The sequence below is a fragment of the Sciurus carolinensis genome, chromosome 1 (assembly GCF_902686445.1).
Source record: "Sciurus carolinensis chromosome 1, mSciCar1.2, whole genome shotgun sequence".
NCBI lineage: Eukaryota > Metazoa > Chordata > Mammalia > Rodentia > Sciuridae > Sciurus > Sciurus carolinensis.
The window spans coordinates 9905467-9924285 of NC_062213.1; the positions used below are offsets into that span (position 1 = coordinate 9905467).

General features: G+C 37.6%; 1 protein-coding gene across 4 annotated transcripts in view; it reads right to left on the reverse strand.

Annotated features, from left to right (window-relative positions):
• Positions 1–1204: 1204 nt before the first annotated feature.
• Phf20l1 (PHD finger protein 20 like 1) overlaps positions 1205–18819 on the reverse strand; it is a 72237-nt gene continuing 54622 nt past the window's right edge. For all 4 annotated transcript variants that reach the window (XM_047526607.1, XM_047526598.1, XM_047526621.1 and 1 more), the window contains 7 exons: positions 18325–18489; positions 14068–14249; positions 13038–13137; positions 11533–11728; positions 7758–8121; positions 6185–6347; positions 1205–4554 (listed from right to left, as the gene is read on the reverse strand). In XM_047526607.1, the coding sequence (XP_047382563.1) occupies positions 4412–4554; positions 6185–6347; positions 7758–8121; positions 11533–11728; positions 13038–13137; positions 14068–14249; positions 18325–18489 (1313 nt within the window). In that variant the 3' untranslated portion in view covers positions 1205–4411. The remainder of the gene's footprint in view (positions 4555–6184; positions 6348–7757; positions 8122–11532; positions 11729–13037; positions 13138–14067; positions 14250–18324; positions 18490–18819) is intronic.

The window sequence follows — 18819 nt, forward strand, 5'->3', positions numbered from 1 at the left end:
TTGCTTTATGCACATTTATAGTCTTTTCCTCCCCTCCTCCCACTCTTCCTTGGATTATCCCCTAATGAATTGTGCACTCAGGACCGGTTTCTGGCTCTTCTTTAGGGGGCACCCAAAGATAGCAGGTACCAGAAGTAGGTTGAGAACTGCTTAAATTAACTACAGATTGTGATTTTTGTTAGTTCTGTATCCAGTTCCAGGCTCTGAACTGGAACACCCAGAATACCCAAATTCCAATTTATTAATAAGAGTATCTAGGTACTTAATTCTCAAAGCAAGCTTCTAAGTTAGGTATTATTCCCATTTAATGAACAAAAAAAAAAAAAAAAACAAAGCTCAGAGTTCACACTGCTAGTATTTTACCAGAGTGAACATTTGAGGAAAAAAGTGCAAAGTTCAAGCCTGTTTCCCTCTATGAAAGGATTATTCACCAATGTACCTCTTCCATAGTTTGGCACTACATAGTATCCCACAGGAAGTCTTCAGCAATGCACTGCAACTCAAAGGAAGAGACCCTGAAGCCCGAAAGACTGCAGCTTACAGAGACACAGACAAGGGAGAATGTTCCAAAACGGGTAGTTTATTTGAAGGCGAGAGATAGAAATAAGAATAGTCAAGCTAACAGTGAGGGTCTAGTTACCTGAACTTGAGAGTTGGCTAGGTAGATAAACTGCAAAAGATCCAGACTACATGGAATGAAGATTGTTTGCAATAGGGAGTCACTAAAGGCTGTACAGAAGCTGAAAGGACAAGAGTAGCTGCAGTACACATGCTAGAAAAAGAACATGAACTTGAATTAGCAAAGGGTTTGAATCCTGTACCTGCCACTTAAATCTTACCCTGAAAAAGTTCCTAAACCTCAGCATCCTCATTCAGGAAATGATGGCTTTTACCCTATCTTATAAAATAGTTAAATTAGAAATTGCCCATAATATGCATAATGCCTGGCACAGAACAGGTACTCAATAAATGTTAATCATCTAGTCTGGTGGAGACTAATTAAAATGAAGACAAAGTTAGAGGCCAGAAGTAATACCTCCATAACATAAAAAATGGTGGGCTCCCAGTGGGGATGAGGAGGAAGACAGCATCATCCATGTGGAGGAAATCACCACATCTGGTGACAAAATGGATATGAGAGACAACTCAGCACTTGGAGCCCAGATTCTTATTAGGGCAATGTTATTAACAGAGACAGGGACACTGGCAGGTGATACACTTTATTGGAGGGAAATGGTATGCTTCATTTTAAACATGTGAAATATACACATTGGAGAGGAAATCAGTGAAAATTAGTGTTAGGAAAAGGGGTATTACCTGAAACGATAATAACCACATTCCTTTAAGGAAAAAGTACATTACTCTTAAAATATGAAAATAAGTCAGTAGAACCACAAACAAGTGTGAAGAAATACAAATTAAACTTATCAGTAACATCCTAAGGGGCATCCCTCCCAATTCAGGCTCATTGTACTGTCTGAACAGCAAACAAAACATCATCTTTTAAAGAAACATCCTTTCTAGTTTATTGCTTGTATTTAAATATACATAGTGATTTTTTTTTTTAAAGTAAGGCTAAAAGTAAAAAAAAATAAAAAATAAAAAAAAAAATCTCATCTGACACTTCTCACAATAGATCTGCTTCTCCAAAACTAATTTACTTTCTCAAAGGCTCAGACCATTAGTTGCTAAAAGGCTGCATCCAATTACTGATACACTCTATAGTAAATGGCTATATATGCATACAAGTAATATTTAAAGATATAAATTTTAAAAATCAGATTTCCAATTAATATACACAGACCAAAACTTTTAGTAATCTAACAAGGGATTTTCCAATTTGCAGACCACTAACAAAGTGATCTAGGATACAGACTTAGTATTCCTTATCAGAAATGCTTAGAACCAGAAATGTTTTTGGATTTTGGATTTTCTCAGATTTTGGGATATTTGCATTTGCATCATTAAACATCTTGGGATAGAACCCTATCTAAACATGAACTTCATTTATGCTTCACATATACGTAATACACACAGCCTGAAGCTAACTGTACACGCTATTTTCAGTGAGCCTGCCTCTTAACTGTGCCTGGCCACAGGAGGCCTGTTATGAAATTTTCCACTTGCAGTGCCCTGTCATCACTCCAAAAGTTCTGGAACTTGGAGCATTTCAGAATTTGGGGTTAGGGATGCTGAACCTGTACACGAATGAACATGCATTAACTTGAGCGCATTCACCAGGGCTGGGCAGACGAGAATTACTGGGTGCAGAGGTCTTCTGTGTAGTGACAGGACCCTAGGCAATACCACTAGGCATGGGGACAAGGAGGCTACTGCTCCATTTCTGAAGAAAAGAAGATAGAGGCTCAGCAACTAGAATTAAGCCCCAAGAGAAAACATATGAGAGCCACTATTTTTAAATACATATGAAAGGTATGGTATCAATTTTGAAATACAGACATTAGCAAATTTACTCCACACATTGAATATAGGCACTACTTTTCACCTTAATATGCAAATTTAAGCAACTACCCCACAACGTGACCTCAGCTAAAGCTTTTACTATTTCAGTAAAATCTCTGACAAATGAATTACCACAAATAAATGCACAGGACTACACTTTATGTCTGTTGATCTTTGGCACATTTTTCAAGTTGGAGAATCTCAAAAGGCAATAAAAATTTCTGACTATTTTGCATATTCTTTTAATCTTCACATCAAAATATAAGGCCGCAAAAAGGCAAGCTGAAATTTTAGGATATGTGGAACAGTTTTAATAAAGAGTTTTACATACAGTACCTTACATATAGAACAGTGTGTTTGCAAATTTAAATAATATCTGAATGTACAGTGGCATGTATTCTTATCAAAGATAAATTCAAGTTCACTGTCCATCAGTTCTAAAATACATTTATACAGATCGCTAGAACTGATAAACAGAATGAGGCATAAAATATTCAAGTGTTATATGTCATCAAAAGCCTCCTCTTAACAGTCTTTTTCCCCTTTTAAAAAAATTTCAAAACCTGTACATACATTTTTAATTTTTAAAAACAGTCTGTTAAAAGGTAACATTTCATGTTAACCACCAATTCGTATAGTCTATAGTAATAAAACTAGATATGTGTGATATAAATATGTGTCGATTATGTACATATGTACGTTGAGTGTTTGTTTAAAACAAGCATACACACTTACGTACACCTGCGTACGTAGCACTGGGGGCGCATACAACTCACAGGACTGGCGGACAGTAGGACCTAGGCTCAAAATCCAGCAAGAGCTAACACAGCAACTTAGTTGCCTTTGGTTTCAGAAATCTGTCCATCTGCAATCAAAGCTAAAAGTTTTGAGTGCGCATATATTTTTTAAAAATAAAATTCATCTTCAGAAATGAAGCTTTTCCAGTATTCCACTACTAGCAGTTAAAAAAATCCACAGCCACAAATTATTTTGATATTTTTGTCACTCCTCATCCCAGCTGAGGTTATTTATAATTTTTTTCTGAAGGCAAACACCAAGCTTACCCAGGATCAAACTGTACGCTGAAGCCTGAATACTGCCATTCAACTATATATATGGCATATATAGCACATGTGGTCTACAGGTTTGGGAGGGACTGATGGCATTATGTAAGACTTAGGGTAGAAGAACTCACGCAATATAAACTATCCTCTTTCCAGCAGTATTATTAATATTTGGCACATCAGACCCTTCTGCAAGCCAGTTTGTTTTTAATGAGCTTAATGCCTGAAATAAATTCCAATTATTTGGTGTTTGTTTTTTAAATACATTCATAATGAAATAAGAATTCCACAATCGTTTTCCCAAAAAGTGAGACTTCCACTGTCAGTTTTCTGATTAAGGACATTCATCACCCAAGAAACAGCTCATGATCCTATGAAAGTTTGAATAACCTAAATTTCCATGCAGCTGGATCCAACTGCTGAGATGGAAGTTCTTAGAGCAACCTTGTAGAACTCTCCAGAATTTAAATTTCCTTTACAATTTTGTTTTTAGCCAATGCTAGTTTATAAACATGGATCTTTCTACTAAAAACTATAGAAACAAACCATATTCCTTTCTACAGGTATCTTGAGCTTCATGTAAGCAACTATTCAAAATCCTGCCAATTCAATTCCCTTAGTATAGATTATATTCTACTTCACTGATCCTTGGCATATAACATATTATTATCTGCAGCTTGCTCATATATATATTTTTTAGTATCAGCTTCCTTGATAAAGCTGTTCTTCATTTTCCTCTCCAAGGTACCATCTTATTGATGCCACAAAGCAGTAAATGACCAAACATGACTCAGCCTTTTAACTATCCACGTTAGCAATCATGTGGATGATAAAAATGATTCCACTGAAGACAGCCACATTATTTTCATTGAGTGTTACTGTTGTCATACAGAGCAAAGAGTCGCTATTTGTTGTACTTTGCCCATGTCAATCAGGAGCTGTTTTATGTGGCGTTTAAGTTGGGGCAGTCTTGTGAGAGGATCTGGTGGCTCCAACTCCCCTGTGAAATCAAGCCAGCTTTCCAGAACTAAAAAGGAGAAGAGAACAAACAAATTTAAAAGGCATCTGGAAGAGCAGTGAGAAAACTGGATAACTAGACGGCTGGAAGGGTGACTGAGCCAAGCACTCATGTACCGCTTTCAGAAGGCCTGCACACTCCAGCCAGTTCTGAAAGACGCAGTCCTGCTTATTCCTGCCCACAGGAGTTCCAACCCTTCTGGGCGGCGGGTGAGGTGGGTAACTTCTCTCTCTCATTTAGGTGACCCTTCCTCGGCCCAACTCCACTCCACCCTGGGGACGGAGCCCAGCAGCTCTGCAGGCCAGGCAGGTGCTCCACCACTGAGCAACATCTCTGGCCCAATTGTTCTTTTTACGTATATATAAACTAACTTCATTTTCAAAGTTTCCTTTCACTCTCTTCTACAACAGGAAGAGACAGTTCCCTGTGTCTTCTCAAGTTTTCTACTAATTTAGATTAAAATCATTTCTACTTTATCCTCCTTTTTAACAAAGGGAAAGACGGGGGCTGGGGTCATGGCTCAGTGGTGGATTGCTCACCTAGCATGCATGAGGTCCAGGGTTTGATCCTTGGCACAAATATACAATAAAGGTACTGTGTTCATGTACAACCAAAAAATAAAATAAAAAAAAAAAAAAATGGAAAGAGGTGGCAATTTCTCAGTGTCCTCTTCACCACCATTTCTCAAAAACATGCAAGGATACTAAAAAACATGCAAGTATACTAAATTTCCAGACAGAATGCAATTAATTATATTCTTCATCTTTTATTGTTTTCCTTTGAAAATCTATTCCTAAAATATGGAATGTGCATTTTCTTTTCTTCAAAAATCTACTAAAACGTTAACCTTACAATTAGCTTAAAATCAAACAGAAGATGCTCCTGAAATGGATGTCCATTTTCTTCTTATTTTCTCAGGGGAAGAAAATACACTAAGAGCTTCAACTTGTACAGTGGTGCGGTTCTGCCTGCTTCCACAGAGCCCTGTGGGCACAGGTGGAATGTAGCCTGTGAGGTTAGGAGGAGAAAGGCACCAAGGAGCTCGGGAAAAGGCTGCCTTGGGAATCGGCAGGCCAATGCATGCTAGTTTCTCAAATACAAAATGGGGATGATTATCTTTCCTGCCTATTTTCCAGGGCTCCTGTGTGATGATAAAATTAAAAAATAGAAGAGGAAACAATTTGAAAATTCATATGCAAACTTAAGGTTTACCTACTTGACCTTGAAGGAGTTTTTGTTAATTCCACTTAAATAACACTAACTAAGTGAAAATAAATACCAGAATGTTTCCCCCTCATATTTCAAATATGCTTAAATTCTGTATGCTGACTTCCAAAGAAATTTAGTTCAATAAAACTAATAAATATTCCATGAGTGTTCTACTCTGAGCCTGGAAAATATTTAATAAATATCCATCTTAGAAAAATAAAATGAAAGTCACTAAGATAATAAATACCCAGTCACAAAGTCTAGAGCCTAAAAGATCTTACATATGATAAATACAGTGTAAAAGGAACACTGAAACTCCCATTGGTATGGAAAACATCTCTAGTTTTCATCCTATTATTTTAAAAAATTTGAACTTCATAATAGCAATAAACACGCTATAGAAATTGTATTTAGGTCTTTGTTAAATTACCATCGACTTCTTTTTCTATTAAGTCCATCCTGCTGGTGACTTCATCCTGCACATTTTCTATGTGTGTGAGAAGATTGAGCTGCCACTGAAGGTGTGAGTCTCCTGGGTCTTCGGTGCCCTTTTTATCATTATACACAAATGCCTTAGTCCCTGAAGCTGAATTCTTCTCCAAAGGACCATTGGGAAATACAAAACAAAATAAAACATATAGAGCTAGATGAAATGCAGTGTCAAAAAGGGAAAGGCACAATAAAAACCTCATCACCCACAATGATCTCTGAAATCTGATCTGCCTCCTTGGATGTCTTTAAAGTAAAGGCAGGGACATAATCAAAGTATATCTAGTGTTCTCAGGAGCAGATGTGCCTCTACATATTTCCCTGTCACCTAGTACAGTGCTATACAGGGGAAAAGGACTCAATGAAATGTGCTAAGTAAATGAGTCACTCATTCTATTCCATAATTAGAATGACTAGTTAACATGGACTGAATTTTTCCTCAATTAATTTCAAATGGTGATATTAGTGAAGTGATGGCAAAGCAATGATGGAAAAAAATCAAGAAAACTGTCAAGTCTAGCTACCTACAGACTGACCTTTACTGTCACAGTTACATAAATGATAAGGAAGAAAGGTAAAATTTCAAAAAACTCCCAGAGTAAAAACTGTTTAACGTACACACACAAAAACGCTTCAATGTGGATTTGCTAGAGATAACTATTTTACAATGGGGGGGTATTAATTTGACAAAATAATTTACCCCAAATTTCATAAAGTGTAAGCCTTCCAAATCTGGTTAAGTACATATTTACAGTTACTATTTGATAAGGAAAACAGAATACTCTCTAAAAAACAAATGTTAAAGTGACCTTGCTAACTGAAAAATGAATTTAAAAAAATGAAAACACAACATCTTGAAGATAATACAAATGAACAGGAAATAAGCTTATAGATACTCAGTGTATATAAAGTCATTAAAAATTCAGCTTTTGTGGGCTGGGGGTGGGGCTCAGTGGCAGAGTTCTTGCTAGCACATGTGAGGCACTGGGTTCAATCCTTAACAAACCACATAAAAAATAAGCAAATAAAATAAAGGCATGCTGTCCATCTACTACTATGAAAAAATTTTTTAAAAAATTCAGCTTGTTGCATAATGAGAGTGATACACATTTACAAATGTTAAAATTTTTAAAAAGACAAAATGTCATGTTTTACTTATACCATAGAAAAAGAAAAACAAATTACTATACACATATGCACTTCCATGTTCTGTCACATGCACATTTTCATTTGAAAATGTGGCTCATTAGTTTTTGAAAGCATGTAATTGTGCTTATAAAATCGAGACTTTTGTTAGGCTAACAGCTTTATTGAATTATAGCAATTCTGAATCAGGGCATAATTAAATATTTAAATGGATAGTGTTTCCCTATACAGAAACTAAAAAATGTCTTTAACCAGGCAATCATAAACTTTGGAATAGAGGCAGAACCTGGGAACTCAGTATGTTTTATAAAGTTGTTCTTTGTTATTGCATCATTGTATCCACACATAGACAAACGAACCAACTTTACCTTTTCTGGCATTCCATGTTCTTTTGCTGAGTACTGTGAATGGTTTTTATCTCCTGTGTGGAATTCCTGTTCTTCTTCAAAACTGCTGACATCATCATCATCAGAGCTCCCTGGCTCTGCAAGAGATTTGCAGTCCTGACCAAAACTGGGTGGTTTTTGATAGCTGTGTTCACTTGTTATGTAAGTTCCTTCCACTTTTAGGGGCAGACGAGGTGGTTCTTTATGGTTCTGTATATATTTCTTTTCTTCGAGATTAACTGTGTTTTGAACTGTTGTTTTTTTCTCCAGTCCAGTCACTCCTTGATCTTGGTCTTTTCGCTTTCCAGAACAAGCCCAAAGATGAAGGTCAGGATGATGTTTATTCCTTAAAACAAAGTTGGAGAAAATAGTAGTTCAGTTAAAAAAACATCTAGCAACAAGTTAAAAGACCATAATAAATTTCAGAACTAGATTAGGAGGAGGTCAGGACTCAAGACAAAGGTATTCTTTAAGTTAACTTACTCTAGAATTTCATCCAAAATTTGAATTGGAATTCTTTCAGTTTCAATGAAATACCCAGAAAAGCAATAATGAATTTAATTCTATTGACCATTAAGGTTATCATTTCATGTATGCATTTCTTTTTCTATTTTTTTTTTTTTTATACCAGGGATTGAACTCAGGGACACTCAACCACTAAGCTACATCCCCAGCCCTATTTTGCATTTCATTTAGAGACAGGGTCTCACTGAGCTGCTTAGTACCTTGCTTTTGCTGAGGCTGGCTTTGAACTCAAAATCCTCTTGCTTTAACATCCCCAGTCACTGGGATCTACTGATTTTTATTGCAGTTTTTTCATTGTATGATATGAATACTTTAATGTGACATATTTAAAAACCTTTAATCAAAAGGTGATAAACTTCTCATGATAAAAAAATTTCAACTATCAATGTATAGAAAGTAAAAGTCTCTCCCTCCTGGCAATCATAAATAACTGAGATATCATTTTCCAGACTTTTTCAATATAATTATTTTTTTTTTAAATGGATAAGCTATACTTTTTCCTTTTGCTATAACTGAGACTTATATGATTTTGCCTTTTTTCTCCATAACACATTATGGGCATCTTGCCACATCAGAACACAGGTTTGTCTTACTTTTATTTGATCTAGTGGCTGAAGAGTACTGCCTACCAGTTCAGTCTAGTCAACCAATTTCCCACTGATAGGTGGGTGTGAATCTGTGTGTATATCTTTGCACATACATGAGAAAAATTCAGTTGATAAATTTCTAGAAATGGAATTGATGAATGGCATATATTTTTTATTGTAGGTGTTGCTGCCCAACTGACCTCCAAAGCAATTGTACTATTTACTCCCCATCACCGTCTATCATAGCATCCCCTTAATCCTTCCTTACTGAAGACAGGAGAGCATGACACTCTCAGTTAATTCTGTAATAAAGTGGCATTTACTACACCATTTACCATAAGTAAAACAGGGTTCTAGTAACAGAAGCATACGTGAAAGAAGGCTATTTGAGAGGCATAACCCTTTCAAAAGCTTCAATAATATTGATTGCAAATCAGTAACTTCCAAATGACACAAAAAGTAAAGCCAGTTTTCTTCTAGTAATAGTCTATGTTTCTAAAAATATAAATTTTATCTTTTATATCTTGAAACTTCAATATTCAGAAAACACTCAAAAATCTCATAGTGAAAACAGAACCTGGCTTTGTAGTTCAGTAGTCCAATGAACAGAATCCTCCTGTGCCCACTGAGAACACGGGCAAGTGACGTAATCTACATCTTTGACAAGCCATTCTTATTTTTGAAGTGAGATTTATTTTCCAGGCTTATTTTAAGAATTAAATGAAGTATCACATGAAAGTGATTTCTTCTGGCATGTAGTACTTTCAGTAAACAATAGGTAATAAGAAAAATTATACTATTATCAGAAATATTAACATAAAGAGGGTTTATAGGCATATAAGGCAGAAATGGTCCAGCTAAAATCCTGAGCAATAATTACGAATGTGGAGAAACTCCTATTGAAACCACGAAGGAAGAAAACGAGGTTTTTAAAAAAGGCCTAATCCATTACTCTCTCTTTCAAGACTTGGCATTTACATAGTTTTTAATAAAGAAATCCTTATTCAGGGACACTCAGGGGCATTCAACCACTAAGCCACATCCCTAGCTTAGGTTCATGACACACAATTATAACAAATTTCACTTAACAGTTACTACTTACCCCTTACACTCTGCACTAGGGATAAAATGATAAGATGGAGCCCGACTTAAAAGAAACCTCTGGTTTATTTAGGGGAGACAGACATAAAAAAATCAAGCACATCAAAGTGCATGACAGCAGTATGTAGTTTTCCAAGAAAAGAGTGGCCAGTTCTCATTGGGCAGTTAATCATGATAAGGCATCTGCTAGGTAGACAAGTGGCAGAAGGCTATTCTGGGTGTACTTGGCCTACATCTACAACAAAGCATGCTACCAGTTTGGCACAATGGTGCCCCTATGTAATTCCAGCAACTGGGGAGGATGAGGTAGGAGGAGAGCAAATTTAAGGCCAGCCTAGGCAACTCAATGTGACAACCTATCTCAAACAAAAGTAAGGGCTGAGGGGTATGGTGGTAAAGTGCCTCTGGGTTCAATCCCCAGTACTGTGAAAAGGAAAAAAAAAAAAAAAGGAAGAAAGAAAACAAAAGCATGCTTCATTCAGGGTTTATGGTTTGGTGTAGCTGGACCACTAAGGGAAAAAACTTGAGAAAGACAGGGCAACACAGCATGTGTTACAGAGGACTCTGAGTAAATGCTGCACAGTTGACTCCTCACCATGAGAAAGGAAGACAACTATGCTGTCAAGAAACAAGCTTCTTTTTATCTTCCAGGCAATGGTATGAAGGAAGGGCTGAAAGAGTGCGAGCCTGGAGCCACAGGGAACTGCAAGGCATGTAACCACTCACGTGAAATACAACAGGCAAGCTGAGCGGTACCAGTGAGGACCGAGAACGGCCCAAATCACAAGGGAAGGACCCAGGAACGGGGATGGAAGGAGGGAAAGGGCAAGTCTGAAGAAAATCCTGTGGAGTACCCAGTGAAACAGTAATCTATTTTTACATAAAACATGAATTTTCTGTATGTTATTTTAAAGAATTCTTGTTAGGAATTAGGAAGAAATTAATACAGGCCTTGAAAAGCACTCTAATCTGTCATTCAGGGCACTTCAGTCTTTTCTTTAAGGGGAAATCATTTAGGATTAAAATATTTTTGGTGCATAACTGAGGCAGGTTCCAGGATCTGCCAGGTCCTCTAGTTGGTCTCAATCGACCCTAAGGTAATCACAGAACACACTCATCCAGCCTAGAATCTATTTTACCTCAAGAACATTCCTGAAGGACACAAAACACAGGGCTCACCAATGAAGGTGTGAAATGCAAACCTTAGGTCTGTGCACACAGCGAGCATGAGGAACGGCGAGCCCAGACCCCACCTGGATGGATCACTAGATGCTGTAGGACCCTGACCCAGATGCTTGCCCTCTAGGGCAGCAGGAGCAGTCGTCCAGGGGGTCACTGGTCTTTCCTTAGTTTTAAACAGTAGACTTTTAAATATCTATTCGCTCTTCCAAACTGCTACTCTGGACCTTCTTCAAAAGGCTACCTGCATTCATTTTGCTTTTATTTTTTCTTTTCAAATTTATGATTGGTTTATTTTTCTCTTTTTCTGACTTTAGTTCAAAGGTGCACTGAAGTGTGACCCTCCCTCACCACCCTTCACTTACTTTAGGATTCCGATCTTCAGCTGTAACCCGTGTAGTACTTCTGTTACACCATAGACATCAGCAAGCAGATGATGTGTGGAAACTATCTTTTTGGCATTGAGATGAGAATAATTTTCTTTTAAAAATGATAACCCACACATTCTCCCATTATTCAACCAATCCTTATCATAACGATACTTTGCACTCCACCTCTGACCTGTAGATGAAGTTGACATTAAAGTCACAAAGGATTCCACTTACTCAGGTCTCCCCTCAGCTGCTAACCTTCATGTTATGCATTAGCAAGGCAAGGTCTGGCATTAAGACTGGATTCAAAACACAGGCATGGTGCTGGAGAGAACCCCTGTACACCTTTGATGCTCCTGCCTACTAGGGCAACTCATAAACTCCATTAAGGATGTCGTCAGCAGCAGATGACAGTTGTGAAGGGAACCCTGAGCGCACTGAAATTCTATGTATGAGTCATATGTCCTCTAAAATGGCTAACAGGGCTGGACAGAAACTATAGGGGTTCTTCTTTTTCTCACTAACCTCTGTTTTTAACTGGATGAAACAAAGAATTCTAGTTGAGCAAACAGGAAACCCTGCTCTTATGTCCATGATCTCATAGTGTCCTCTAGCCTCAATGTTAATACAAATCAGATCCTGTTATAATTAGGTACTCACATGTCCATGCCCCCTCCTCCACTGTGAGTCAGCTGAGGGTATGGCCTGAATCACTCATTTGACCACAGTATTTGGCAGATAGTAGGCATCCAATAAAGGCTACTGACAGCGTGAGTATCAAATGTCTCACTGATATAGGTCTCAATAATTCTCTTGCATATTATTGTGAGTTTTTCTTTTTCTTTTTGGTAGGCATGGGAACAATTCATTTGCCTTTTATTTGAGAACACATAGTTATTTTCTGCCACTGAGGCTGAAACTATATTCAGTATGCAGAACTTGCTACCTGAAGACCCTTTTGACACAGAGAAAGGCACGAAATAGAACACAAAATGGATTAAGATTCTAAAAGCTCAGGTTTCTCCTCATTCTGTCATGTTTAGTGCTATCCCTTTGTACAAGGCAATTTTTTGTGCTCTAGTTGTCCCATCAGTTTAAAAAAAAAAAAAAAAAAAAAAGGTGATTACAGGCAATGACCTGAGAGCTCATCTACTCCACAATGAACTGAATATGTAGCCCTACTAGAAACTTCTTCAAAATCTTCCAGGAGGAGTGCACATGAAAACTATTATCCACTCAAATCACTGTAAATTAGCCTCATTAAAACCAATACATAAGAATAGACAAACATTAGTTTTCCAAGAAGTCTTTCATGCTAGTATGTCTAAACAATTAATATGAAAGTCAAACTGTAACAGTGAAAATTTTAATTTAAAATTTTTATATGGAAGCAAACCCTAGCTGACCAAGAAGCGATGGTTCTATATGCAGTGGACACACTCTGGAACATGCGAGCAGCTGCTCAGGCACCTTGTAATGAGCACAGTGAGGCAGCTTACCAGGAGGGTCTCGGCAGATGTAGCAGATGTACTGCTCTGGGATGCTCTCCTCCAGCAGCCCCATACACACGCTGTGCTGCCAGCACAGGCACTCTTCACACTGCCGGGGAACAGAGGAGACTTAGTGCTGACCGCCAGTGGCATCCTCGAAGTCAGAATCATGCTACCTCTTAAGAAGCTGGTCTGCTTTCTTGCCACAGTAAGTTCAATCCTCATTCAACATAACAAAAGTAAGTCATAAAATCAAGATTGATTTTATTTTTGCACCTATTAAATAGATTTTGATAAGTTACTTAAATAATAAAAATGTGAGAACTTCCCTCATCTGTTTCCCACTGGTTTTTAGACAATCACACACTTAAGACTTTTTTTTGGGGGGGGGACAGGGTACTGGGGATTAAGCCCAAGGCCTTACAGGTGCCAGGCAAGCTCTCTGCCACTGAGTGACATCCCTAGCCCAAAAATACCTAACTGAAATGTAGAATGTTTTTAAAGCAAGTTCATAGCAATGCCTGTAGATTCTTAAAGTACTTGTGTAGTAGACTAAGAGTATAAATATGAAGTTAGTTCTCTTATTTGAGAATTAAAAAAGGAGGAGGAGAAGAGATTATACTTTGTTCGTTCTGGTAACTAACCTCTCCCAATATTCCACATCATCACAAAATACGTATTATGCTTCCCTTTTTCTTACAGGTATCTTTCCTACAAGGAGAGGTTGTTAACCCTTGCAAGAGCATTTTCCTTTCTTCCATGAGTATTGAAAACTTAACACTTCAAATTCCACTCACTGGAGGGTAACTACATACTGTTAATTATTAAGCACCACGGACTCAGACCAGTAGAAAAGGGCTATTGTGGTCCAACATTCAATGTGAGGCTTATCCACCGTAATGGCTCGCTCTGAAGGGTTTCAGCCTGAAAGCCTCAAATGAAATACAGTAGCTAAGGGTCAGTGTCCCTAAAATAAGGAAACTAGCTACTGATCATTTGGCAAAATTCCTAGTGCAGAGAAGAGAGGTGAACTATCTACCTGAATCATGAAGCCATTCTCCTCATCCATTTCACAAATACATCGCACAATTTCATTAAGAGCATCATCCTCATCTTGCGATTCCTCAAAATTGGTTGAGTCAAAGTCTTGATTGTACTCATCCCCACTAAGAAGTAAACTCTCTGTTGAAGAATCATCTAGGAATTCCACATCTGATAAGTCTAGAAGATATTAAGAAAAAGTTTACTCAGCACATTTTTCCATTTTTATGTTATTTTTCAGAAAAAAAGGAGCTCAGAGAAGTGAATATAAGTTATTAAGTATTTACACTAGCAGCAAACAAATGCAAATAAAGTACTTCTCTTTGGACAAAGAAACATTATTTTTGGAGTTTGGGTAATTCTATTTATCTTACACATGTACTATTCTAAATAACACTAAGTATTCCCTAGTATTGATGCTTACAGAGGTCATAGCTAAGGTAAGGTTGATATTACTATGTTAAATGTGTATAGATTCCACATACTTTCCTTTTGATCCAATGTTTCCATGAACATTATCCCTTTTATGGTTGTAAAAAGTATAGGTTTTATTATTTGTACTACAGAGATAAGCAACTTCAGTGATGTGAAAGAGTTTGCTCACCTATGGTCTAATAATAATACTATTAATACTCTTGGTAGCACTAATTTTGTGCACTTGATACGCACCAGACCCTATCATGAGCACTTTGGATACAGTGCATAACTTGAAGGAGTAGTGCAGCAGGTGGCAGTAAAGCCAACTCAATACTAACTGCGTGATCCTAAAGACTGTGTTCTTCATCATTTCACCAGGATTTCTTAAGGTGGGATCCAATAAAATTCTTTAAAAAAAATTAGTAAGTATATTCCAGGTACTAGATTATATGGATGATCATGCCTCACAACTTGATGCAAATGGCAGACTTTAGGTTTGTGTTTTAACAATGTAGACAGATGCCAAAGTTTATCATTTTGCTCAAAAAAAGATCAAGCTAAACATAGGGGAATCTATTTATAACACCATAAGGGAAAGAAATGATGACCGGACACTGAAGGTTTCATGATACTACAGTCAGGATGGAGAAAAGTTGGAACTGAGTCCTCACAAGGCATGTAGTAGACCTTGACCCTGCTGCTAGTCTTTCCAAAATGGAGCCTTTTCAGCCAGGCTCTCCACCAGAGGTGTTTCCTCAGTGCTGCACCCTCCCTGTCACTGGTCATAACACGTTCCTTATTCCTTCACCGTGTTTCCCTTATCTCCCCTTTCTAGAATGTCAGAATCCATGACAGCAAGAATAAGGCAAAGCATTGTTCCGTGGTGGGTGACCATGTTCTGTTAATTAAGTACCATGGACCAGGACCAGTAAGAGACGGGTTGCTGTGGTCCAACCTTCAACGTGGGCCAACCCACAATCATGGGCCTGAGGAGTTTCAACTTGAAGGCCTCAAACAAAACACTCCAGCAAAGGGAGAGTAACTCTAAAATAAGGAAATTATGCTAGAAAGAGTCCTGATTCGGATCATAGCCAACCAGAATGTTTGTGGAAGAGGTTAAGGAAGGAGTCAATATAAAGAGAAAATGTTGCTTTCAGATTTAATCAGACTAGATGGAAGTTGGCTGGATTCAAACTATAAAAATTCATGCTATTTTTGTTTTAAATATGTCACGTAGCTCAGTGACAGAGTACATACTTAGCACACATTAAGCCCTGGGTTCAATTATCAGCATTGAAAAAAGTAAAAAGTAAAAGATTTCATGTGACTTAGTGCATCTTCTATCAGCTTCTAATATTATTATTATCCTGATTCAATATTTTTGAATGTTCTAGTTTTTATTTATTAAAGTTAATGTTTTATAGAAATATATATTTTCCTTGAGGTCCTAGAACATTCTAGAAAAAATAAAGTCAATAGAAATGAGGTAATGGTAAAGAAATACCCGAAAGTATTCAAGAAACTAGAAGAAATGAGATAGGAAAAATCATTCTAACATGAACAATATGAATAGTTTTGAGGTCTAGAGGAAAATTTCATCCATTCATAACCCTTTGTGCTTAAACCCCAAACTAGTATTTTCTCTTAGGTTTTCCTGAATATATAAGTTCAAGTTTCAAAATGATACACTATTATAACATGGATAAGCAGTTTCAAATACTATTGTAGTATACAGATGGTATTAAATAGATGGCAATCATAATACAACAAAAAACGTGTTTAAAACTACCTCACTGAAAGGAATTGGTGTGTAACTCACAAGCACTTGAGTGGCCAAAATCATCAGTTCTTTTTGGGGTCAGCATGCAAATTTAACAAATTAACCAGAAAATTCAGTTTGAATAACCAACTTCTAAGTACTAACCATATGTTTGGCTGAATTTTGGGGGCCAAGTAAATGAATCACTGAGTTCAAAGTTGTATAAAAATAGCAAATAAAAGTTCCTCTTACACTTATACAGGGGAGGAGGCATGGGGAAAATGGCTACATCTGAGTGGCCACAGGATACCAGTTTCCTTTGAACAGCTACCCCTTGAACTATTATTGCTGGTTCACAAGCTAGTATTCTCAAAGTGTGGTTCCCAGACCAGCAACATAATCATCACCTGGGAACTTATTAATCAGAAATTCTTTTTTCTTTCTTTTTTTTTTTTTGGTACTGGGGATTGAACCCAGGGGAGTTTACCATTGAGTCACATCCCCAGCCCTTTTTATTTTTTGAGACAGGATTTCACTAAGTTGTTTAGAGCTGCATTGTCGAGGCTGTGCTTGAACCTGTGATCCTGATCCTCTTGCCTCGACCTCCCAAGTCACGGGGATTACAGGTGTGCACCACCATGCCCTGCATTAATCAGATATTCTGAGGGCAAGGCTCAGAAAATGTGTCTTCCAAATGGTTGTGATGTGTGTTCACATTTGCAAACCTCTACCTCTAAACACCCCTTTTCTTCTTCCTCCTAGCCCAGTGCTAATTACACAAAAGGCAGGGTAGAAGTGAGGGTGCATACATGACTGTTTGCATCCTTTCTTCAGTATTCCTGTCTAGCACCGTTGCTAGCCTGATATAAACAACTACTCTCAACACTCTCTACCAAGACACCATCTTCCAATCTTGATGGCTCATGGTATGGGTGTTCTTACAGGATTTCTAAACCTTGCCCAGAAGCTGTATCTTGGCAGGATCCTCCCAGAAATCTCATCTAATTTTGGTAGGACCCAAAATTTTAAAAGCACTACAGCAATGATTATAATGTATACCTGGTGTTAAGAGTCACCAGACCCAATGGGAAAAAAAGTGACTTGTGCTTATTGGGAAAGAGCAGAGGGGAGAGAGCATCATTTTTCTTAATCTTTTCTCTGATATTTCAAAAGTACCATGTGCTTATTTCATAGTAAAGGGGAGAATATGCTCTTCTTCAAAATGAGCCAGGAAGGAGTTAGGCCTGAAAGAGAGTCAGCAATAACAGTGCAAAAGGTAATCAAACCTAGTATCTACCACTAGGGCACTAAGGAGGGTTAAGATAGGAAGCAAGCCCCACCCACAAAGATTCCTGGGCTTTATCAAAGATGAAGCCTCTATCTTTATCTCTCATCTGGACTCTGGTCCCTACTGTGTCAGAGCTCTACAGTGAAGCCACTGCACCAGTGTCTAGAGGTGGGAAAGTCTCTCCCCCTACTGCTTTAGGATTAGAAGGAGTTGTAGGAGTCATCACCTTCCACTATCAGGAGTGGACTGGGAGAAGGATCTGAAAATTCCAATTCTAGTGCTCTTTTCAGCCTGACATGGCCTAATTCCTGATTGTGCATAAATCACTGACCTGAGCACAGTCCCAAATCTCTGGTTACAGATCTAAAGTACATTTTAAAGATTATGCTAAATATTTGGTAGGAAAAGTATTCTCTCTGGAGCTAATAAAGACCTCAGTTTGAGTTTTAATTCTAGCACTAATTAACCATAACATTATTATAAGCCTTTGTTTGTTGTATTTATAAAATGTGCATAACAATACTACTTTCTAAGTTGGTAGAAAAGACTACGGAAATATATGTAAAAGCATTGATGAGAAAATCTATATATAGTAGACACTGGTATTAGTTGCCTTATTCTCTTTCCCACAAAGAAGTACAAAAGTCAATTTTACTTCATACAAATTAGAATACAGCTCAAATTTCTAACATTGTGATTTTCCTATTAGTTTATGCAACAACTTCGTGAATGTTCTGAATTCCACAGTTAGGAATTTAGTCTTGTTTTAACCATTACACAGTTACACATACTTTCACCACTAAGATCAACGGACAGAATTGCCCTGGGGTACTGATAGGTTGTAGTTTTCTCCGTAAACATGCTTCGCGGAGCCAGAGAACTCCCAGAAGATCGAGTTAGTGGAGAAGAGCACCTTTCCAAAAATTCTAGGGAACTGTCTTCATAGTCTGAATAGTCTGCAACATAAGATACACAAAGACATATTAATAAAGTATCAAGTAATCAAGAAAGGTCACTACAAAAGTCATGAGGAAGTCATGTTTCAGAGTATGTAAAACAATCCCACTACCACCTTCTCTCATCTGTGAACAGCTAGCTCATGATGCATCTGATCAGGAAATTTGTACACCATGAAGCACACTCAGCAGGGATTCCCAGGTTCTAACTGGTACCGGTAAACTCTTGTCAGGTGTTCAAGACACAAAAAATAATGATTTGTACATCTTCCTCCATAATCACAACTATGTGTGTGGTAAAATATGCAAGATGGAATTAGGTTTCTTTTT